The sequence below is a fragment of the Schistocerca gregaria genome, chromosome 4 (assembly GCF_023897955.1).
Source record: "Schistocerca gregaria isolate iqSchGreg1 chromosome 4, iqSchGreg1.2, whole genome shotgun sequence".
Taxonomy (NCBI): domain Eukaryota; kingdom Metazoa; phylum Arthropoda; class Insecta; order Orthoptera; family Acrididae; genus Schistocerca; species Schistocerca gregaria.
In genome coordinates this window covers 275,111,278-275,136,704 of record NC_064923.1, presented here as the reverse complement: position 1 = coordinate 275,136,704, position 25,427 = coordinate 275,111,278, and the positions used below count along the sequence as shown (strand labels likewise).

The following is a 25,427-nucleotide window of genomic DNA, read 5'->3' as shown; positions in this document are numbered from 1 at the left end:
TTGCTCAACTTCCATGGACTGTTGCTTTGATTGTGGTGTGACGTAGGCCACCCATGTTTCATCGCCCGTAACAATTTGGCTTAAGAAATCGTCAATGTCATTGTGGTACCGCTCAAGTAAAGTCAATGCACTGTCTAAACGTTTGGTTATGTGCACTTCCGTCAACATTTTTGGTACCCAATGTACACACAATTTTTGGTAATTCAAGTGCTCGGTCACAATGCCATACAAGACACTATGAGAAACATTAGGAAAGTAATCCCGCAAGGAGGAAATCATAAAGTGCCTGTTTTCTCTCACCTTATTGTCCACTTCTTGCACCAAACTTTCATTAATGACCGAAGGACGCCTACTCCGTTGATCATCATGCATATTTGTGCGGCTATCTTTCAAATGCTCTCACCCACTTTCTTACCATTCCATCACTCAATGTTTACTCCGTAAACTGCACAGATCTCATGATGAATATCGATCACTTTTAGGCCTTTAGCACTAAGAAATCTTATAATGGCCCGTACTTCACAGCCGGTGGGACTCACAATTATCGGAGGCATCTTTAACACTCAGTACACAACATAAACAAGAAAGAATCAGACTGTAATGGTGTCAGTGCATAGATTAAGGTATAGGCTTTCATGTAAAAACAAAATTATTGAGATACCTTAGCACGTCTTTTTTTAAATTTCAAAATGGTACTTACTTAAAAAACAAACACGGCTCGTATAAGTATACAGATTACCTCGTAATTTGGTCCCATAGCCCCCCACCTCACTCAATCAATATATCTATTGATATTTCTTCCTTCCTGATACTCCTTCCACCACTGAAAGTTTCAGAACAACTGCCAGGTACACCCTCAACTGTTCCACTGACCGCCATGTTTGTTTTTACAGCTGGTAAACAGTGAAACAGTGACAGTGGCAACTCAATATATAGTGTTTGACAGTGATGAAGATGAGGAAAAAGAACACAAGTGAAACATAATGTAAACACACACACACACACACACACACACACACACACACACACACACACACACACACAGAGAGAGAGAGAGAGAGAATTAATTAATTTCAAGCACAAAAATAACAATTTTCAAATTGTTATTTTGGTTTAAACAATTTATCTACTTTAAGGTGTAAGGGTAAATAAAATAGAAAGAAACTTGTGTATGTGCGGATATGTGTGTGTGTGTGTGTGTGTGTGTGTGTGTGTGTGTGTGTGTGTGTGTGTGTGCACGCGCGTGAGTGTAGACCTGTCCTTTTTTTCCCCTAAGGGAAGTCTTTCCGCTCCCGGGATTGGAATGACTCCTTACCCTCTCCCTTAAAACCTACATCCTTTCGTCTTTCCCTCTCCTTCCTGAAGAAGCAACCATTGGTTGCGAAAGCTAGTAATTCCGTGTGTGTGTGTGTGTGTGTGTGTGTGTGTGTGTGTGTGTGTGTGTGTGTGTGTGTGTGTGTGTGTGTGTGTGTGTGTGTGTTTTGTTCATTGTGCCTGTCTGCCAGAGCTTTCCCGCTTGGTAAGTCTTAGAATCTTTATTAAGGTGTAAGGGGTTGCAGATGACAAACTGTGGAACAAAACAGAAACACAAAACATCAGAAAAAGCACACCATGCGGTAAAAAGGTATGATATCATAATTTTAAGTGTTTTTTTTAAATATCTGTTGTTATGATTTAAAAACTAATAGATAGATTCATGTTTTTCAACAGTCACAGCTATAATCAACATCCATTGTTGATTCCTGCAATTTACAGTTCTTTCATTGCTGAGAACATATGAAAAACATATTCCCACAGTTGGCAGCATGAGAAGGATTGTTGCCTATTCGCCGCTGCCCTCCCCTCCCTACATTCATCCTAATACTTGGCTAAGCTGATTTCATCGTTCCTACAAACCTTCAGATTGAATGTGTATGTGATATAAATTGCAAAATTTCATCATAAATTTAAGACCACCCTATAAAATCTATTACAAAACTTAACAACACTGAACTGAGCAGTAATAGTTTAATCTGCGACTGTAAGACAACCTTGTGGTTTTCAACTAATGAATTTGGGGAAAATATCATCATCTTATGGTTGAGTACATATAGTACTCATGATCTAGAATCAGAGAGTGAGTTGGAGACAGCATGTGGAAAGAATCAAATTATGGAATTTGCAGACCAGGATATTACAGCAAATGGAGATGGCAAGAAGCTGCTAACAGAGGAGGAGGAGGAGGAGGAGATTAGTGTTGAACGTTCCATCGACAATGAGGTTATAAGAGAATGAGAACAAGCTCGAATTAGGGACCGATGGGGATGGAATTTGGCTATGCCCTTTCAAAGGAACCACCCGGGCATTTTCCTGAAGTGATTTAGGGAAACCATGGAAAACCTAAATCAGGGCAGCCGGACGTGGGTTTGAAACATCGCCCTTCATAATGCGAGTCCAGTGTGCTAACCACTGCGCCACCTCGCTCAGTGCTCACAGATGAGAAAATTAATCCTAAGTTCCATGGAAGTGAACGAGATAAACCACATAAACCTCAAAACTGGAACATCAATGGAGATTTTAACTCTGTTTCTCCTGAATATGATAGTAGTATCTTAATCATAAGCTCCCTTCGTGCAAATGCAAACTAAACAGGTAGCTAGCAAAATAATGCAAAGAAATGACAACATGTGATAGAAGGTGAACAACAGTGAAACTACCTCCAGATAAATTATGATTAAGCTGGAAGCACCTTCAGAGGTGCTAATGAGACAATATGAGCTGTATAACAGTTGGTGAACAACCAACACTTGTTCTTGTGGTTGATGATACAACTTTGCCACAAAGAGCCAATCAGTAACTGCAGTATAGCTGACAAATTGGAACTGTTCATATTAGATGCCTTCGCACCTGGACCAATTGTATAGTATGGAATGGTGTGGTGTGTTGGGGAAGGATGTAGAATAAGGTCGGTTAACTTGGAATTTTAAACAGTGGGCTGAAGGGGAGAAAGACTTACACTTGATATTCATCAGCTCAGAATATAAGAAAGGAAGTAAGTGCAATAAAAAAAAAAATGTTAAGAAAAAAAGCGTTAATGGACTGTGCCTGCATTGTTAAGTATCTAAAACAAGTGATAGTACAATCAATATGACCGATTAGCTGTTGTAGTTAGAACGAATAATTCTGCAGGTATTTGATCTGGTTTAGATCAGGAAGATATGTCTTACAGTGAAACCTATAAAACTATGAATCAAGCTTTGTTCTGCATTTTAATTTACTGTTTGTTAATGCGTTTTTTACAGTGTGTGTGTGTGTGTGTGTGTTTGTTTTTGTTTTGCAAGCTGATGAGTTAAATGGACGTAACGTGCATTGATGAGAATTTATGATTCACACAGATCACATTGCCTTATAAACATGAAATGTGTCTCTCCAAACTGTGGTGCTTTTTAAACCAGGCAAGGAACAATAAGGTAAAAACTTTACAAGTTAGTTTTAATAAATTATTAACTGTGATGTGATTACACACATACAATGCTCGAGAACTTACCAGTTTTATGAATTCAAACATTTCCAAAATAGCTGAGTCGAGAAGATTGTAACGTCCATTATTTCTTATAAATGCATCAATTACTGGGGCAAAAAGGTTTCCTTTGATGATGTATCTGTTATAGAATTCATCTTTTAAGGCAATAATTTTGCGCATAAACCTGAGAGCACCTGTGAACAAAACACAATATTGTTAGAAAGCTGTGCAATCCTGATGTCATCAACACTGTTGTTTAAACAGGGTGTATATGCAGACAAGGAAAAAAAATTCCTGGATTTTTCCCGGATCTCCCGGTTAGTAATACATTTTCTTCCAGGTGAAAATACACTTTTTCCATGTTAAGTAAGAGTATACTTTCCCTCGGAATTGTAAAACTTATCCTTTGAATGGATATGTTTTATATAGCAGCGTAGAATTTCCCGGCACCTTAGAAAACGAAACTCAGGGGGAAGAAACAGTTTTGGAAAGATCTTTGAAGTGAAGCAACATGTACGCAGCATACTTTTGTGTTACGAAAGTATAAATTCGAATTTCACCAACAGGAAAAGTTAATGGTTTAAATTAATATACATGGTGTTGTTACAAGAAAAGAAAAGCTTTTGCATATAATGTTGATCTGTTTAGCGCGTGTTACACTTTAAGGTACATCACACAAATACGCCACTAAAATTTTTAATAGTGACATAAATCTTTTATCTTCTGGGCTCGAAATTCTGCTAAATGGCTTGTCATCAAAGAGTTGATTTTCAGAAGAGAGAAAAACTCTCTGTGATTTAAGAAATTCATCGTGCATTCTCGCACATAGTTCACCTTGCGAAAAAGGAAATTTACTTTCAAAATAATGCTTTTCAAACAAGAATTCGCAATATTTTCCCGCAACCTGTTATAAATAGATTCATTTCAGCAGTTGCCAGAAGCGCAAGATAAGAGGCGCCACCACGCTGGCGCAGCTATGGTGACATAGGAAGCCCGTATGTTCGTACTTGTAAAACATTAAAAGATCTTGCATTATGTCATAAAAGAAACAAAACATCAGAGGATACTCCAAGAGTGTCGGAATTTCGTGAACCATACTAAAATACATAGTTTGCCTTAAAGTCCATTGTATGTCCAGATTCCCAATGACATAGACCTCAACCTGATATTAAGTTTTTCAATGTGGTTTTTGCAGCATAAATTTTCTTGGAGTACCAGTACTGTATCATCTCAGGTTTGGTTTTTTATTATGGCATAATGCCATATGTGCTAGAAGATGAAAACGTGCGAACAGTTGAAACTAGCCAAATAAATTGACTGCCTAAGCAGGAAAGCTTAATGGGGGGAAAAAAAAGGGGGGGGGCAAAATTTACAACACGCTATTTGGTTTTAAGTTTGCAGTGCAGTGCCATGTCTCTTCAAACTATAATCTTATACCGCACGTCACTGTATTTCGCTCTGTGGAACTAAAACCTGGATATTTTGTAATGGATGTCATCAATTTCAGGACAGAGGAAATTAAACACACAGGGACTTAAACTGGCCCTGTCTAGTGTAGGAATCTCAAAAAATTTTCTGTGAAACTTTCACATTCTTGGATACGCCGAGAGCATAATATGTATTCTTTCTTACCTGTTATTCCTGTTAGTATTTATTTCCACTCAGGTAGTCTGAATCTATGGATTTCACTAGTAATTATAACAATGCTGAACATTCACAAACCAAATCGACCATATAAACAAGCAGCATTTGGCATTCACTGGTTCAGCTTTATTCCGCTCAGCTCCTATAGTCCCATCCCATTTTGTCTGCAGGAACGTTTATTTCTAGATGTCACGAGGACTCCTCTGGCAGAGACATCATGTACACTATGCACACATTCAAAAATCAACTTAGAATGTTTAAAAAAAAACCAGCAGTGGTGTGCGTTTCAAAGTCATATGAGTAATCGACAGACCGACGTGAGCTGGATGCTAGATGCTTTGTGAAACAAAGTTTTTTTCCTCAAGAATATGAATTTGCCCACTCCCCCGAAATTGCCGCCTGGTTCAAATACCCCGGTTTGCCCCCTAACCTCCACCAGATCAGGGCCTGCTGCGCATGCGTGAATCTGGCAGCTTGTGAGCACAAGTGAAGTTTTTCCGGGTACCATGTGGCTGGTTGCTGCTACAGCTGCTTACACAGCCAACAGCCACATTTCCGTGGCCAGATGCGGGAGAAGGTACTACTCATTCGCGACTCAACTGCACGTGTGCAAGAGTCCACTTGTAACTGATTAAATGAGTCTAATGTAAACAGTTGTGACGTCACGCTCGTTGGAGGCAATTTGTTGTTATGAAGCATTGCATAGTCTTCCGAAAGCCTTTGACACGTTTTGCTGCTCGCAGACACTAGTAAAAACACTGTGTTATTTCATATGGCATATTTCCTTTGCAATTTAAGTTTTATTTTGTTTTTTCTCTCTTTCATGTTTTAATGCTGCAGTGTTATTTTGCAGTAGCAGGATACAGTAATATCCTTTATTGAGTATTGGTTCTTACCAGTCAAAGTTACAAAAATTTAACTAAATTAACAAAAAATTCCTGAGTTTTTCCCGGATCTCTGGTTTGTATACACCCTGTTAAAACCTGCTTAAAGTATCGCACAATTAAACAGGGTTGGTTTTTTTTGGGGGGGGGGGGAGGGGGTAACTCTTCAATAATGTTTAAGACAAACCCACCATAACATATCACAACTCCCGTATACTGTGTAAACTGAGATTAACACTGCAAAAAACAATTTTTAAATTACGCCATACTTGTACTATCGCTCTCAGAATATCAAGTGCAAAATGTTGATAATCACATCATCTTCAGTTACTACTTATAAAAACACAAATTAGTTTTTCAACTCAACAATTAACAGAACACAATGCGGAAAAACAATAAAAACACAGAGACAAAAACAGTGATTAAATGACATTTAAAGAAGCTGAAACTGATGTTGGCTTCCATAAAAAGTTATGTAACATCCTTAACCAAGTGTGATGTTTTACCCTTTTCTCTATTTTTACTGATGAAACACTTTTTGTAGACATTTCTACTACCAAAAATGTCAAATCTTTAGCTCTGAAGGTCAGAGTTATTTTTTCATAAGTTAAAAACTGTGAAAAAATAATTACATATAATTTATTCTAAGTTTAGTATAAATATTCTGGGGGATCAAATCTCCAAAATTTCCCTTAAAGAAATCCTGCAATAGATAGTCAGTTGGATGTGTGTGTGTGTGTGTGTGTGTGTGTGTGTGTGTGTCGTGTGTGTCGTGTGTGTGTGTGTCGTGTGTGTGAGTGTCGTGTGAGTGCGCGCGCGCGGGGGGGTGTACACCTGTCCTTTTTTCCCCCCTAAGGTAAGTCTTTCCGTTCCCGGGATTGGAATGACTCCATACCCTCTCCCTTAAGACCCACATCCTTTCGTCTTTCACTCTCCTTCCCTCTTTTCTGAAGAAGCAACCGTTGGTTGCGAAAGCTAGAATTTTGTGTGTATGTTTGTGTGTCTATAGACCTGCCAGCACTTTTGTTTTTAGATATATTTTTCCCACGTGTAATGTTTCCCTCTATTATATTCATAATAATACAAACATACATACATACACACACATAATTAGTTGATGACCTTCTTCACAATGTACTTTTAAAGAAACAATATTTACACAGCTGTTTTGATGTTTGGCTTAATTGTTATCACAGACAAATGCAGAACTGACTCTAAATTGTCGTTTGAGTTGCAGTTCTTTTTTTTTTTTTATTTGTTAATGTTCATTGTGGAGTAAGTTTGTATACATACATAGACTGACTCAAACAGCCTAGCACATTTTAATGTACTGTCTACGTACAAACTACAATTATTTGTATAAAAAAAAAATAAAAAAAATAAAAAAAATAGAAATTCAACATATTTAATTTGCAGTGTCTCCTCACTTTGCATGTTGGAAAGTTCCAGCTGCACCACTTCTGGTGCATTTTCAGGCAAAATGGCACCTAAAAAAATCTAGCAATGGCTTTACTCTGTGAAAATTAGTGAAAAGAGCCTTCATGGCTAATATCAAGTTACCTACTTTTTCACAGTATGTAATCTTAAAGTTGGCTTCTAACTTTTCTGATACTTTCTTGTAATCAGGAAAACTGACATAATTGGCTTATCTCAGTCGGGTTTGAAACAGATTTAATTTGCATTGAAAAGATGTAATAAAGTTGAGTAATCAACATAGTTTTGCCTTGAAGTCGTGTATTTATTAGTAGTATCAGACAAAAGTGCTATGTCATGTAACCAACCTGTATTCTTTAATTCAGAGATATTTCTTTTGTTTTCGGTTATGAAAATTTCAATTTCATCATTAAAATTCAGAAAACATTCCAGCTTTCTTATTCCTTCGTAAAAAAAAAAAAAATCATATTCGCGAACAATGTTTTCAAGCACAATTTTAAACAGTCGGTATTCAAGATCATGAGATTTTATGAAATTACTTGTTTAACTCACAGCTTTCATAACATCTTAGAAACCTACTATCTTTGGACACACAGTCTACTATTACATTATACAGAGCAACTGTATCAATTTCTCACAGTGCACTCCTACATGTTATTTTAGTAATGGTACCAATCCAAATTCCTGCTCTTGAAGATGCTCTCCATTATCCACAATATCTGCTAACTTAGTCAGATCTAAATCAATGCTTAAAAAGTGTTCCAAGAGTCCAGTGAACATATCACTACCCATTTTTTCCCCTGACAATGAACTTGTTCCAGTCAACTCTTCACATACTTCAAACAAAAAAGCTATCCCTCAGACAAATACTAACAGCTAGGGTGCGGAGATTGATTCATCAGTAGCCAATGAAAATTAAGCAGATTTATTTGAGCATAACTGATGTTTTCTATTTGCTGACATTGCAGTAATTATCCTTTCACACTCATCTGATTTAACTATATTTTCTCAAATAGTTTAACTCACAGTAGGCAAATTTTTTAGCAGCAACCTCACATTTTTGACAAAATATCCATCTGTAAATGACCGGTAACTTTTTGTTATAACATATTTTCTAAAACATTTTGGAAAAAAAAAAAGGTCTAGACGACACAAATCATGTTTATCGGGGACCTGTTTCAGTTCAAAGGTGAACCATCTTCAGACTACACTCCAAAGTTGATGTTTGGGACAAATCAAAGGAGCAGGAAGTGCGTAAGTCTCCAGACGCTGTCAGCTGCTCAGCAGATTGAGCAGTTCATAGTATCTGGACACTTCTGCAGATTCTTGATCCATCTCCAAACATCAAGTTTGGAGTATAATCTGAATATGGTCCACCTTTGGACTGAAGCTGGTCACCAATAAATGATACGTGATCTAGACTGCTTTTTTAATTAACAATTTTTGCTATTAGGCAAGATATTTCAAAACTTATCCCTGTTGCGCTGTCTTGAGTCTTTAACAAGTTCTCTAAACATCACTTGCTGATATGTCAATCCCTGTTAAAAGAAAGAAATTTTCTTGTCTACATAGTTGTTCTGGCAATTCAGAAAATGGGGTGGCAGACTCTCATTTTTAACACCCACACTTTCAGTATTCTGCAAACACTTCCTTCCCCTATCCCAATGTAGCGTGACAATTTGTTCACTCTCTGCACATTGTCTGGAGTGTGTGCAGTACGAGGCCCGCCACTGCAAGGACAATCCCCAATATTGCCGTGCCCACTTTCATCACGTAACCTGCTTGCCCACTGACTAACTGTACTGCGATCGACAGCAGCATCTCCATACACCTTTTTCAACCTCTTGTGGACGTTTCCCACTGTCTCGTTTATGCAGCACAAGAATTCTATGACTGCACCTTGCTTCTGACGAATGTCAAGTGTAGCAGCCATCTTGAAGATATGTTCACACATGCAGAATGAAAACGGTATTTTTACAAAAATAGTGTGCATTTCTTTTGGAGTGACCCTCGTAGATCTTCTCCAAAGACTGTGGGGGAGGGGGACAGTGAACCTGAGCAACAATGCTCAATGGTGAGCTGCATGCGACTCTTTCGCTATGGTCAGTGCACCTGTCTTTTCCTTTTATATCAACAGAATAACAATGCAGAAATGTTATTTGGAAATTAACTGCTAAAATTCACAATTAGTTACAAAAATAACATATTTGTTCGTGACAGTTGACAGAAGCAGAAAACTCCCTTATCGTACTGAAATTAAAAATAAGCAACTTACAGAGAACAAGAAATGTGTGAGTAGATTTCATAAGAACAAGGATTCTCCTAAGAAGATCCTTGTTAAGAATGCAGTTTTTAATGTGGTATGTATGATGTTCCACACAAAACGAGAGAAGTTCCAGGATAAGACCAAGCAGCTGTACAGTCTGGTAATCCTCCTTTGCAGGCCGATCCTCCACTGTGTTCGCAAGGAGAGGTGCTAAAACAAAGTTCAACAACACACATTTGGATATTTTAAAACACACAGAGCAAATGCTAAGCTTTTGAATGTATAAAACGTATGCACTCAGAAGCCCTTCCTATATTTACTTATTCTAAATATCCACAACTGACCATTTTCTGAAGTAGACTATACTTGTATTAAAGCAAGCATTTATTTAACACTAGAGACCATGAATACAATTGCCTGAGGACTCCTCACAGCAAATGTGGACTGTTGTGATCCTGAAATTACATGAAAACCTTGCCCTCTTATTGAAGCCTATACAAAAAAAAGCAACACTGTTAATAACATCTGGAAAATATTACTCAATATTATGTGATTCACAGAAAAAAATTCACTTACTGAAAAGAAACAGAATGTTTTACTCAGTGATACCCCTTCCTTTTTTTCAATAAAAACATCAAATTTTCCTGTGAATTTTTGGTAACAATATCAATATAACAAAATTAATAATATAGATAATAATAAGTAGAAAGTAATGAATGAGTCAAAAGACAGATACAGAGAAAATGGGGAGGGAAGAAAAATACAAGGGGCATTTGAAAAGTCCATGCAAAGTCCGAGAGATAGCACCACCGGCGCGTATCAAGGTCATGTTTAGTTAGTAGCATCTTTGGAAAGAACGCACACCAAGTTTCAGCCATGTTGGTCAATTTCTTTGTGTTTGGCATTCATGTGAATCAAGGAAGTCGAGTGATTGTCAAAAAATGGATGAAAAAGAATTTTGCATGGTGATTAAACATTACTTTATGAAAGGTAAAAACGCCTCAGGAGACTAACTAAAGAGGACCTTGCTAAACTTTCTCGGCTCTGAACTTTCGATCAGAACAGTTTATAAGGGGTTTCAAAATTTTCGGAGTGGCCATATGGTCACAAGTGATGCTGAACATTCTGGATGTCCTGTGGAGATTACGACTCCAGAAATCATTGATAAAATCAAAGACACAGTGATAGATGACAGAAGAGTTAAAGTGTGTGAGATTGCTAGAGCTGTGGGCATCTTGAATGAACATATACATAATATCTTGCATAAACATTTGGACATAAGAAAGCTATCTGCAAGATGGGTTCCGCGGTTGCTCAAGCTTGACAAAAAACAGAATCATGCGAAGTGTTGCAAGGGTGGTTTGTAGCTGTTCAGGAAGAATCCACAAGACTTTTAGGTGTCATTTCGCCACTGTGGATGAAACATGGATACATTACTATACCCCTGAGACCAAACAACAATCTAAACAATGGGTTACAAAGGGAGAATCTGAACCGATAAAAGGCGAAGACCATTCCTTCAGCCAGGAAGGTTATGGCAACTGTCTTTTGGGATTCACAAGGGATAATCCTCATCGACTATCTGGAAAAGGGTAAAACTATTACAGGGCATATTATTCATCATTATTGGACCGTTTGAAAACCGAGCTGCAAGAAAAATGCCAGCGAATGGACTGCAAAAAAGTCCTTTTCCATCATGACAATGCACCAGCACACATCTCAGCAGTTGTGGTCACAAAATTAATGGAAATAGGATTCCAACTCATTTCACATCCCCCCCCATTCTCCAGAGTTGTCTCCCTCAGACTACTATTTGTTCCCCAATTTGAGGAAATGGATGGCGGGACAAAGATTTTATTCAAACGAGGTGGTGATTGCAGCAACTAATAGCTATTTTGCAGACTTGGACAGTTCCTATTATTCGGAAGGGATCAACAAATTAGAACAGCCTTGGACGAAGTGTGTAAGTCTAAAAGGAGACTACATCAAAAAATAAAAAAGGTTTACCCCAAACACATAAGTAGTTTTTATTTTTGCATGGACTTTTCAAACGCCCCTGGTATGAGCATAGAGATTTTTCAAATTACAAACCGTCGATGCCAAATGAAAAAATTGCCAATGTGTGGCAGTAACATTTGCAAAAAGGGCTGGGTCGTGGATTCATCTGAACACCAAGTTTTTAATGATCTAAATTGGAATCTGTTACTGGTTACTTGCTTTTATTCACACGTGTAATATTGCAATATTTTAGAAATATGTTTGAGACAGGTGAAACAACTAACAATAGAAAACACAAAATGAAGTTTTATAAATACAGGTGCTAATGGCAAATGGGAAGAAAACCTGTGCTACACAGAAGAGAATAAACATACTAGGAAATACAATCAAGCAGCAGAATGTAGTTTTTGTGACAGGAAGAGGACTCTGTAGTAGTAAAGTTCTGGGTCATGCAAGATAAGAAAAAGGAAAAAACAAATGGGTAAAATTATCGGTGCTACTAACCTACGCCAAAGATGTGTCAGTGATGGCAGCAGAGCTAGTACCATTAGTAATATAAGGAGTGATAAAAAAGCTTCCGTGTGAAAGCATCGATTCAGCGTATATGCAATGTAGTGAAACTTGAATGCGAGTATATTATGGCCATCATGTGGGCAAGGGATTAGTGTGCCATTGTGCCTTTTCGACAGGCATGCTGTAAATGCGGAAATGTGAACTATGGTGACGTTATTACCGAATGCTTCCAAAACGACCAACATGTTTTTATTCTTTTCTTGGTTGCCAAAGGACACACACCTGTAGACTGTCATCAGAAAATGAAAAAGTGTATGGACCAACATGTTTGTCAAAAAACACCACTCTGGAGTGATGCGCAACAAGAGATGCTTCTGCTTCATGATAACAACGCATGCCCACACGTGCAAATGTTATACTGCCAATGTTATGCCAACTCAATAGGGAGACACTCGAGCATCCACCTGATCTCTCCCCATGCAATTATCATGCATTCAGTCCCTTAAAAAGGGCCTTGAAGAGTCGGTGATTACTGTCGGATCAGGATGTGCAGCAGGGAGTTACGGACTTTTTCATACAGCAGGACACGGCGTTTTACAAAATGAGCATCTTCAACTTGGTGTGTTGGTGGGATAATTGCCTTATTGTTCATGGTGATTTTTCCCTGACTGGTATATAAAGTCTGGACTGTAAAGCCTCTGAACAGAAATTTTTTGATTGCACCTTGTAGCAATATTAGCCACAGCAGCAGCAGCAAAAATACTACTACTACTACTACTATAATAATGATGATAATAATAATAAAGGTTTATCACTTACCAATTAAAACATGGATGCTGTGCTTGTAAAAGTAGTTTAAAAAATCTGTCTTCTCGGACTTATTCAAAGAAGCAAGCATATTTTCTGGATCAAGAAGTATCCTTAGAATTCCCATAAGCTGTACAGCACCCCCAAGTTCAGGGTCAGTATCACAGATCATTTGCTCTATTACGACATTAATTAACATCTGATCCTGCAAGAGGAAACATTATGCAAAACAATGGTAACTGAATCAAGCAAGTAGCAAATGTACTGACCATTTAGTCAATCTGAATATAATCACCTACCATTACAAAATTAGTTCAATTAATTTTTATTTGTATTTCACTGACCAACCAAAAAAGTTTTACCAAATTATCTGGAACTAATTACCTGTGTAACATTTACATTAATTAAGAATCTGCTTTCTTATTTTTACTACCACTTATATTACATTGTATACATTAATTTTAGTGACATGCTCTCTTTCCTCACTGTATTTACGGTGACATTTGTACATATGGTCATATTAAGTCTCAAGAACCAACTGCAAAAAACACTACCTCTAGATACTTTACCGTAAAACAGTTGGAAAATAATGGGAGAAACTAACTTCTGTAATGCAATATATTTTGGAACTTTGAGTTTTATTTTCTTCTCTTAAAATAAAGACAGTGTATTAAGGATTTTCACCAAATATTCTTCTTAAGCATTCATAACAAGAGTAACTGCATTGCAAGATGGAGCATTTTTAACATTTTCCTCAGTGACATCACCACTAGAGAAATTTATCAAAGCAATGTAAGCTATATTTCACTCAGGTACTGCTGGGGTGTGAAATAAAGGGTAATCAGAATATTGTTGGTCCATAGCGTGACTATTCACGATAGTCATAAGGACTATTGAATACTGAAAAGTGGAGAATGCACCAACAACAGTACTTCCATAAAAGGCAGTATTAAATCTGCCATCAAATAATAACAACAATTCCTGGTCTTAACAACCAATATTCAGCATACATATATAACTGGGTTGTACATTCTATCAAGTAATGTCTGACACATTGGTCCAAGAACAAATAAGTCACATGCTAAGTAAAATATCTATTTTACTTATAATTTATGGTTGACAACAGCACAATATGAAGAATAAAAACCACATTACAGTAAATGAATATCTATTAAGACTCCTCAGAGCAACTATTGGTTTCTACTTAAAACATCTACAGAATAACACATCAAACAACACTCAGCACAGACCAGTTTTCACTTACCTCGTCAGTGTTATTGGTGTGTTGCAGAGTATATTCGCGAACAACGGACGGAGAATATTCGACTATATATGTAAGGATATCTATAGATGCTGTTTTTGTCTGAGGATCATCAGCTCCAAGTGTTATTTCCAAAGCGGGCAGTATTCCCAAGGAGGATAAGGTCTGCAAAACCAAATGAGTTTTATGCAATGAAATAACTCTATAAAATATTGTTAGAATAGTTGACTGCCACACACCTTATAAAATGACTCTTTTCCTAACGGCTGCAAATTTTGAGAAAAATTGCAGAATTCTTTGAGAAACAGCACCAGATCTCTACGTTTCAAGTCATCTGTTGACTCATCTGTCAGTAAAGCAAACAGCTCCGTCAGAAACCTTTCATCATCCTGAAAGATTGGCAACAATGAAAATTTTTGCCACGATGTAGAAATACCATAGTCTATTTATATTTCATGTAACATACCTGTATAAGCTGCACAATTTCTACTTTATTAAAGAAAATAAAACTTGATAAAGTGGAAAGCATATTATCCTCAAACACTGATGGTGTGGGAAGAACAACATCCTGAATGTACTGGACACGGTACGTTTGATGAATTTTTGCCAGTAGCTCAGGGTTTGTGATTGGTATAACCTCCTTATACCTGACAACACAAAAAAAATTATATATATATCCAGTAACCAATTTTTTAAAAGCAGTGATGACGTGACAACGTACACAAACTAAGTACTACCGTAAAATTTGTAAAGTTACCTAGCCAACTGTTTCAGGTACTGCCGATGACGTTTTGGAGTTGGGGATGCAGGATCATATTCCAGGCATCCAACCACGTCAAATATTGTATCTTCTGAAATAACAGGAATAACTTTATGTACTTTGGTATCATATTGAAGAAAACTTACAGTACCTTATTCCTTCTAAAACGTAATGATTTTAGTGTCTAGCCTATTGAAAAATGCCCACATGAACTTTCTGATACACTGCCACATTCTACCTTCTATTCTAGTATTTTAGATAGGGTGGTGACAATCAACAAAAGTAGTTAGCAATGAAATTTTCAGATTAATTTTGTATAGCAAGTAACATATGGAACCTATAGGAACACTGGAAAACGCAAATTGCAAAACATCATTGACTGGTGGACTGTTGATAAAATTTGTAACGAGTTATGAGGCTATAGCGAAAGTAAAATTGTTTTGCAATTTGCGTTTTCCAGTGTTCGTGTTCCTATAGGTTCCATATGTTACTTGCTATACAAAATTAATCTGAAAATTTCATTGCTAACATTTGACCCACCTCCCTCCACAATCCTGTTTCCTATCCATTAGTTGTAAAACTGTCGTCTAAAAGCCACTTGCTACATATCCCTTCAGCTCTACAAATAAAACAAGGCAAATTAATTTTTAATACATACAAACAATTGTCAAGCCAACTGAAACTATACTGTGTGTATTGTTCTTAAGTAGATATTTATGACTACTTGTCTTCATAGATGTACCCATAATTAATAGTAAAACTTACCTGAAAACATGACTTCAAACAATGCATTTTTATTAAGCAAAAATATATTTTTGAATATTTCATATAGGTAATGAAGACCTTCAGTGTTTTCTAGGTCTTCACACATATGGAACAAATTCAACAACTTTCTTATGTAGCCTTCATTTTCAATAGCCACAGCCAATTTCTCCTTCCTCATAGGGGATGTCAGATTACTTCCCATAAGCTGAAAATGAACAAATTAAGTATACACAACTTGGGTTCATCACAGAAACTAAAATATCAGCAAATTTTTTTTAGTTCAAACTAAAAATAAAATATGAAACTTTTCACAATGTCCAACATGAGATGTACTTTACACAGTGTCCACCACATGTCAGATGTCAACCATAATTTGATAGCATTTGTACCAAAAATCATTTAATAATTGTTAGTGAATTCTCTGCCACCTAGATGGACATTTCTAGGCTTCAAGCAGAGAAACATCCACCTGCCTCCAGGTTTCTGTTGTGTGCATTGTCCGTCATATTGCACTTAGGGAGAAAGCTTGATCATGCAAACATCATTAAGGACTTTACTTTACATTATTTGACACTGACTGTTGCAGAACCTGAAGTTAGGAACTACCAGGTCAGCATAACAACACAACCCTTTATTAGACAATCCCATATAGCCAGAATAATTTCTTCTTTCACTTGACCTAAGAGTTTTATGATTTCTTGTGTGTTTTTTGTCTGCAAATGGGAACAGAAAATGATAACTAATCTATTAAATTAAAATCGAGAAGACGCATTTACTGCATATGTGCACAATATAAAATTGACAAGTGTTTGCAATACTATGCAGAAAAACCATTTCTGTCATCCCATAAATGTATCTCTATTATCAAAATAGACCCTGTATAGTACTCGTAACAGCAGATTATTCTTGTGCTACTTTCACGCTTCCTATCCCATTTACACTTCGTATCCTGTTTACAGAAATACATTGCAAAATTTTTAATTTGTGTCATTACGACTTCAAACACAGCTGGTACACCATGCATCTGTTCTGATGCCAAATATGCAAAACTGATTTAACTTTTTACTGAAAAATAACTGCCCTTGTACATGTTGACATCAGCTTCTACTTAAGGAGTACTTGCAAAGTTCATTCGTAATTTTCACCATCATTAGCAGTAACAAATTAAACGTCAACTCCCTTCAAAAGGTGTTTGCATTGTTTGGGACACAGAATTTTACAAATTATACGTGCTTACAGAGTTTACTAATATAGTACCTGATTAATAGTTTTCTACTACATCTTCTGGTAGTAGTAACGTCACATTAAAGTGACACTGCTTCCCGTCTTACAAGATGGTGGCCAATAAACTAGAGAATATTCGGCCAGGTCACAAAAATTTTAGTTTGACCGAAAGCTGAGGTAGAAACCACAGTTTTCTGCTGTTGCCATTTAGACGAAGACATTACATGACAATAATTTAATGAAAAGCTGATATACATGCACACACTCACAATACATCTATTTCTTTCTCAATGAAGAAGCCTAAACAAAAGTTAGCAATTGAAAGGCACAAAAAAAAAGAAGAAAAAAAAAGTCTGCACAGCTACTTACGCCATTATACAGGCATAAATTATTTTAACAAGTTTTCTTTCCTCTGTCCAGTGAAAGACTAAAATGTAACAGCATATTTCATTTTCAGCTCATTCAGAACATAGTCTTAACACAGTTTGAAAAAAGATACTCTGGTGTTGATAATTCTTGTGATGGCCTTTCTCTTCATCTCTTACCAATCACTTCTTTTTGACACCATACTCATATTTCATCTTTTGTGTGTGTGTGTGTGTGTGTGTGTGTGTGTGTGTGTGTGTGTGTGTGTGTGTGTGTGTTTTGCTCATACTCATTTTATCTTGTCTTGATGTTTGAGGCAACATTATGAAAAGAATAGGTGCTACTTATTGTATAGCGGAGATGCTAACTCGCAGACAGGCACTACAAAAGGATGTCAGAAAGTTGTGTCCATCTGTGACTCAGCATCTCCACTATAAGGTGCAAAACAACTATCCTTTTCATAACACTGTTACATTTCATCCTGAATTTTCCATTGCTTGATATTTGAGGATTAGAGAAATGAAAGATAATGGTTTTCAAACTAGATTCCGAATTCCAAAACATGTCCTGAAAAGATGTGGACTCCAAACATAATTCAGTGGTCATTAACGCAGATTAAATGGATGAAATTTCAGAAAAATAGGAAATTTGTGGAACCAGCTTTAAAATAAAATTACAAAGTTGTCAGTAGTTTCAAATGAAGCATAGAAACTATTGACTGAAATAGAGGAAAGGAATATAACATACAATGAATGGATGCCCTTCAGTGATGATATGGTGAAGGCAGCAGAACAACAACTAGGCAAAGAGACAAGGACAAGACACATTGATTGGGGACGCATGAGATATAAACTGACAACAGGAATAAATCTAAAAATACAGCTAATGGAGCTTCTTGTACCTATTATTATTATTACTATTACTATTGTTATTATTAGTACTATTATTTTTTCTATTTATCTGTTAACTGCTTTGTGCCTATTTGGTGACCAACATTATAGAATCATATAGATATTTATCTTCAGTACCTGATTTTCCACTGATTTACATAATACAACAACAGACAGACTGCCCATTACCTCATTAATTTCTTCTAAGCGACTTAATTCACAAGGAGGCAGCTCTATTGGAGGTGCTGAATCTGACATATCATCGAAACGTTCATCTTCGGATTCCTCAACAATGTCCTGAGTAATGTCAACTGATGGATCTTTTCCCTGAACCTGTAACAGGTAAACAGATATTCCAGAAACTTTACATTTATGAGCCACAACTGTTACATAGTGTATGAAAGAAATAATAACCACCACAGCTGCTACTGGAATTTTTCTTTGTTTGAGGCTGTAGTATCATTTCTTCCTCTGGCTTATGTGGAATTAGCAAAACCAATTATGAGTTTGATGATAAAAACATGGTCTACTATGTGATACAATACCATATTTATTCCCTACAGGATTTGCTGATGGCCACATAACATGATAAACCAAGGTCACAAATTAAGAATTATTTCCGAGGTAGTATTGGTGGTTACTGTGTGTGTGTTACAGACTGAAATGTGAAACATGTAACATAAAGGTATTATTAAAAATTTTGTTGTATATCTGAAACCATCTGACATAATTTCTTTCATTTTATGTATGCTTAAGGTAATAATAACTATAAAATTACTATCTCACTAATTGTGCTATACAATAACCAGTTTCCAATAGCAAAGGAGATTCTACCATTGTTACACAGAGGTATCAATTTCTGCAAATGAAATGGGATGCAGTTCAAAACATGTCTGGTGCTGTCTCCTACATGACAATCACACGGTAGTACCAGAAATGGCAGTCTTATAAGGAAATTGGATACTCTCTGCATGAAGTACACACCTACTGTTACTAGATACAAAACAGAATAATCATGAATCAGCATGGCAATAGTCACTGTTCCGGCGAAGAAAAGAAAAGACTATTATAAGAGATGGAGGAGGGGGGGGAGCAGAAAGGAAGTGGCAAAACAAACGAAGAAAAGAGTATTGAGCTGACTGTGGAAGAGGAAGGGTAGATAGATGGAGAACCACTTCTTCTTTTTGCTACTTGCAAATTCTTCTAGTAAAGCTCTATCTTCCACACACATTACGTTATCAGTTTCAGAATGATATCTTTAGAACCACTGTTTCATTATTTCTAAATCCTTAATTTAGAATCCTTTACAATTTGTGTAATTTTTAGCCTAAATGTACGAGACACTGGATACACGTCTCGCGGTAAAGGACATGTAACTTTAAGCAAACTGTATTAAGCAGCTGAGGACACTATTACACGACAGTCAATGAACATGTGATTACTGTAGATCTGAATTCATTATTTTCATGCATCCTTGACACCAAAATGAAATCCTCAAATTAACAAGATGTATCCTGTCAGATTGACATTGAACAGCAGCCTTTGGCCTCTATCTAGCATCTTGCACAATTATCAAACTTGAAGACAATAACTGCAGAAAGGGAAGAGGATACAGATGAATATGAATAGAGAGATATGATACTGCGACAATAATTTGACAATGCACTGATAGTAGTAATTTGAAACAAGGCTGCTGATGCAAATAATATTCCCTCAGAATTATTAAGGTCCACGAGAGGGTGCTAATAGGAATTATCAATTTGCTAATGGAGGGAAGTTTGTGGCGTAAAAATTGTGGAAGCAGACAAAGTACTTTCAAATGCATGTGTGAGGGTGTACTGAAATGTAATGCCTAAGAATTTATGTGAAAACTCTTAATGCTTTTTAAATAAAACAAATGTTATTAGCATTCTACACCTTATTCTTTATGTCTACATATTTATTCCTCAGTAGTGTTACCTTGACAATGAAAACATTTCTTCCATTGAGAAGCCAGTTTGTTTTTACCATTACTGTAGAATGTTTGATATTGTTGACAGAGCCCTCTGCTTGCATCACTTCATCACTTTTAAAGTGAAGTCCTTGAAGGTGTCTAAGTTTTCGAAACAAATGAAAATTGGATGGGGGCAAGTTGGGACTGTATGGAGATGACTGATGACAGTAAACCTAAGACACTCAACTGTTTAAGGTCTGGTATTGTCATGCTGCAGGGGAATGTGCTCCATGTGTGGATGAACTCTTGAAATTCCAAACTCAATTGCAGCACACTGTTTCTCATGCATCAGCAATTATATTACACACCAACATGTTACAGGCTAAAATTCGGAGCCCTCTAAGGGCAGAGGGCTGCAAATAAATAGACATGAAGAATAAAGATGCAGAATGTTAACAATGTTTGTTTCTGAAAATGTCTTAAGAGTTTCACACAAAATTCAGAGGCATTACTTTTCAGCACACCCTCACAGGTTGCAGTGATTGTGCATAAACGAAGAGGCCGGCACAGAACAGGGTAGAGTGGGCAGCTGCATCAAACCAGTCTTCAGATGACAATAACAACAAAACATCAACAATATGGTATTCTTGAAACAGTTTACTGGCATCAAAACAGAAGACAGGGAAAGAAACATAATCACATAATTGGTTAGGAATACAATTGTGCACCACTAGTTACAAATCTATCACAAATATTGTCACTGAAGTTATCCAGGGTGTATAAGTGGAAACACACACACACACACACACACACACACACACACACACACACACACACACACTATACATTGGATTTCCCAGTTAAAAATACAGTTTCCCAGGTGAAAGTACACTTTTTTCACATCAAGTGACAGCGTACCTCCATTCTTATCAATCCTTTGAAAGGTAAAGGTTTCACACACTGGTGCAGAACATCCCGGCACTTTAGGAAATTAAACCCAGCAAAAAAACGTGTTTCGGAATGATCTTTGATGTGCAGCAACACATACACTGCATATTTTCATATAATTGAAGTATAAATATGAAAACAACCAAATAAAACAACATAGCTTCTGCAACAGAGAAATCTAAACTGCAATGCGCTTTTGTCAGCCGATCACATCTCATGTTACAGAATCTTGCCAGCCAATGACAGCAGATACTCAGAGCATAGGACACATGTTGTGAACACCAATGGCATGAACACACAAATAAGAAAACTGATAATTTAAATTAATACTGTGTGGTTATAATTAACTTTCCCTGTTTAACACATTATGACACAGAAACTAATCACTATACGAGTACCAAGCTTTGGCAGTATTAATATCTAGAGTAGGGGGTGCATGATTTCCATGTGTCACAATGCCACCGCCCAGTTCCAACTATGGCCACCAGGTGTCATAATCAGCCATTGTGATTCATAGTCACACACACCTGACCAGTCGCAGTGCACTTGTTGACATGTCAACATGAACTTGGACGAAAGTAGCAGGGCATTATTGGTGAAGCTCTATTACCAAAATTACGGTAATGTTGCAGCTGCACTTCCAAGAATATTGCTGGCTGTGCAGAGTATGATGAAGTAGTTCAAATTAACTGGAGAACTGGGCATCGCTCCAGGAAGAGGCTGACAACCGATTGCACCACAGGTGGTTAATGAAATTGCTGTTGCTATGGCAGACAATGCTGCACAAAATTCCCGGTCATCAGGCAGTGTGTGTACTGTGTCATGAAAGTTGAACAATCCCAAGGTCCATTGTAAGGAAGGTGCTTTGAATCATTCTCAAATGGCATCCGTACAAGAACCATACCGTGCAGCAGCTTACACCACAGGACACAAAACAATGTGTTGACTTCACGCTCCACTTTCTCGCATGGATTGAAGTTAACGAGGGCTGGTTCTGGACTATCCTATAGACAGACGAAGTTCATTGTTCTCTGATGGGTGAGGTCAACACACAGAATTACTAAGTGTGGGGATCTTCACCTCCAGTCAATCTGCATGAAGTTCCTTTGTATGGTGAATGTGTCACCATATGGTGTGGGTCGTGGCTACATTCGTCATTGGTCCTTAGACAGGTTGGCGCTCAAGGGCCAAAGCAGTGTGACTGACTGTTACTGTGATTTGCTTCGTCAGCATGTCATACCCGCCCTACATGAGACACACGCACTAAACTCAATGGTTTTCATGCAAGATGGGCCCCATGAAGTTCACCTGCTCCTCTGAAACACATTTGGAAATGATCGAATTATCAGCCGACTGTTTCCAAGTGCTTGGCCAGCTCAATCACCTCATCTCAATACATGTGATTTCTAGTTGTGGGGCTACCTAAAGGAAAGGGTTTACCAGGGGAACGAACATTCACACATGTGCTAATATGGTGCACAGCATATAAAGAGAGGTAGCCAGCAAACCTACGGGCATGCTTTGTTCTGCTGTGCAGAATGCAATCCTGCACTTTCAGACTCTTCTGGGCACCATATTTAAGCCCCTTTTATTGCAGTAATGGAACTGGTATGCAATGGTTATGATGTAATATAACAGCACATTAAGAGTGTTTAAATTGAATTGATTCTGAATTTTTTCTCTTCCCTATGTCCTTGATATTAATGTTACCAAGTTTGGTACTCGTACGCCAATTAGTTTTCGTGTTATAAAGTGTTAAATAGAGAAAGTATAATTATAACCATCATGTACACAAGCAGTACAGCTACAAGAAAAACTAAGTTTTCACAAATAACACTGCTCTTTTTTAGCATGTGTTTACCCTTTAAGATATATCAAACACAAATTTGCCAGTCAAATTTTAAATAATGGCATAAATGGCTGGTACTCTAGGTTTGAAATTTTTCTATGCAGCTGGTTCTCAAAGAGTTAAGTTTTGGATGAAAGTTAAAAACTCTACGATTTAAAAAATTCATTGCACATCATCACATGTAACACAATTCATCTTGTGTAAATGATAATTTACTTTGAAAGTTGAATTTCTATTTGCAATAATTTCCTGTGATCTGTTAAGGACCCCATACAGAAGCAACGGATCACAGCAATCCACTGAATGCAATACTGCCTATAGTTGTTCGCTTGTCTTGACACCCCTCAAGTGAACAATTTGCCAAGCAATTTCAATCAGTGTTGTGAACTTCACTGTGTCAAGAAGTTCTGCTATACAAGCCTTCACAGCAGTTGTGGCTGATTTCCGCATCCCCAAAAATATTTGCAAAACATAAAATTTATAATAAATGAGAATTATAATTTATTAAACTTGTTATGCAACACTTTTCTTGGGAACTGTAAGTTACTTTACAAAATATATTACATTTTTCACAGACACCAAATTGGACGTGCACATCTTTCTAGTGTGACAATACAATTTGTTTTATACAATTATAAGTCCTCAGTTACTTTTAATTCATTAGTCTTATAATTTAACTGCAAGTATTTCCACAATTTACTTGATATGTCTGTAGAGATGTTGTCAACAGCAGATCTACTGATTACTGTAACCCTTGTAATTAATTGTAGTTTACATTACATAGCAAGGGATTTAAGTATAATTGTGTAATAAATTTGCTCTGAACATTTAAATTTAAATCTTCTCTTAACATTACTGTAGGCACATATGTCATTCTGTTTAGAAGTAAAAATTTAAGCAATGTGTATAGTTATTTCATAAATACACAAAATCATGAGAGGGTGTCCACAGTATCATGACCATTAATTTCGCATCAATTCTATTTCTATAGCAGAAGCTTAAAAATTCTAATCACTGCAGAAGTGGAGGGTGTATTTTGACAACTTCTTAATGTAAATGGCAACTCTGGGATCTACTTCACTTTTAAGGATATATCATGGTCCCAGGATAACATTAAATTCTAATGTACATCTCTTACTCAACATGGAAAAAGCGAAATGCAACAAAACTGCACAATCATGCTTAACATATAGATAACTAGGCTGCTGCCGTATTGCCACACATCTCTGTTATATCAGCCAGGCAGCCATACTACATGCACAAATTGCATGTGATCCATTGGACTGCCTGGGATTTCCATGCGACCAGTGATCAGTGACTGATAGCTGCAATTTGCCCACACACGCACGATCTACGAAGCGATTGGTCGCCCATGCGACAGATCACTGTGATTTGTCGCTTGTGTGTGTGTGTGTGTGTGTGTGTGTGGGGGGGGGGGGGGGGTGTTAGAAATGTAAACAGTCAATACAACACACTTATCATAGGCAGTTTATTATTACAAGATATTGCATGGTCTTCGTTCTAAAGCCTTTGAAACATTTTGCTGTTGGCATGTGCTTGTGTGTGTGCTGTGATTTGTTGTTATAAATGACATATTTTCTTAGCAAATTTAAATTTTAATTTCGTGTTATTCTCATTTATGTTTTATTTCTGCAGCAGAGGGCTAAGGTAAAATTCTTTGTTAGAGTATCAGTTCCTGCCGGTAAAAAATACAAAAAATTAACTGAAAACTAAAACAAGGAAAAATTTCCACAATTTTAAAAAATTCCTGGGTTTTCCCAGACAAAAAGATTCCCGGGTTTTTCTTGGTTATCCTGGGATGTATACACCCTGTTATATATCCAATACCAATTTGTAAATTGCATGAAAAACTCTGTTCTATGAACAAAATAAGTACCACAAAGACTTTATTGATAGTTACACCACTGAAATCACATTTCACCTTTCAGAATTTCATGCAGAACTTTTCTTTGAACATGGACACCACCATCATTAACAATAACAACAACAACAACAACAACGACAACCACCAAATTACTTTTTTATGCAGACAATCTGAGACATCATTGTAACTGAAGTAAGTTCTATGAGATCCTTGTCCGGAGAGCTATGCAGGAAGTAGCATAGCTACCACCAGGGTCGCCCATGCCGGACAGGTCAAAGGGGGGGAGCCAGACAAAGTGCGTCCCGCATCGACCAAACAAAAACCTGCCTCCTATCCTTTTCCTATCCTTAGGCCAACCTTTTTCTTTTCCTTTCCATTTCTCCCACTTAACTGATGCTGGCAGTTAAACCACATATAGGGGTGTGGAGGAAATGCCAAGACCATATGCCAAACATCTGGTAAATCGTCAAGTGCCTGGGCAATAAGGTGGCAGCACAA

The 25,427-nt window shown here is 37.0% G+C and overlaps 1 protein-coding gene across 6 annotated transcripts in view; it reads right to left on the bottom strand.

The window, feature by feature from the left end:
* LOC126365732 (serine/threonine-protein phosphatase 4 regulatory subunit 3) overlaps positions 1-25,427 on the bottom strand; it is a 114,866-nt gene that overhangs the window by 24,804 nt on the left and 64,635 nt on the right. For all 6 annotated transcript variants that reach the window (XM_050008178.1, XM_050008174.1, XM_050008176.1 and 3 more), the window contains exons 6-14: positions 18,504-18,647; positions 15,835-16,039; positions 15,067-15,160; positions 14,776-14,956; positions 14,549-14,698; positions 14,313-14,474; positions 13,061-13,253; positions 9,740-9,940; positions 3,527-3,696 (exon numbers count right to left, since the gene is read on the bottom strand). In XM_050008178.1, the coding sequence (XP_049864135.1) occupies positions 3,527-3,696; positions 9,740-9,940; positions 13,061-13,253; positions 14,313-14,474; positions 14,549-14,698; positions 14,776-14,956; positions 15,067-15,160; positions 15,835-16,039; positions 18,504-18,647 (1,500 nt within the window). The remainder of the gene's footprint in view (positions 1-3,526; positions 3,697-9,739; positions 9,941-13,060; positions 13,254-14,312; positions 14,475-14,548; positions 14,699-14,775; positions 14,957-15,066; positions 15,161-15,834; positions 16,040-18,503; positions 18,648-25,427) is intronic.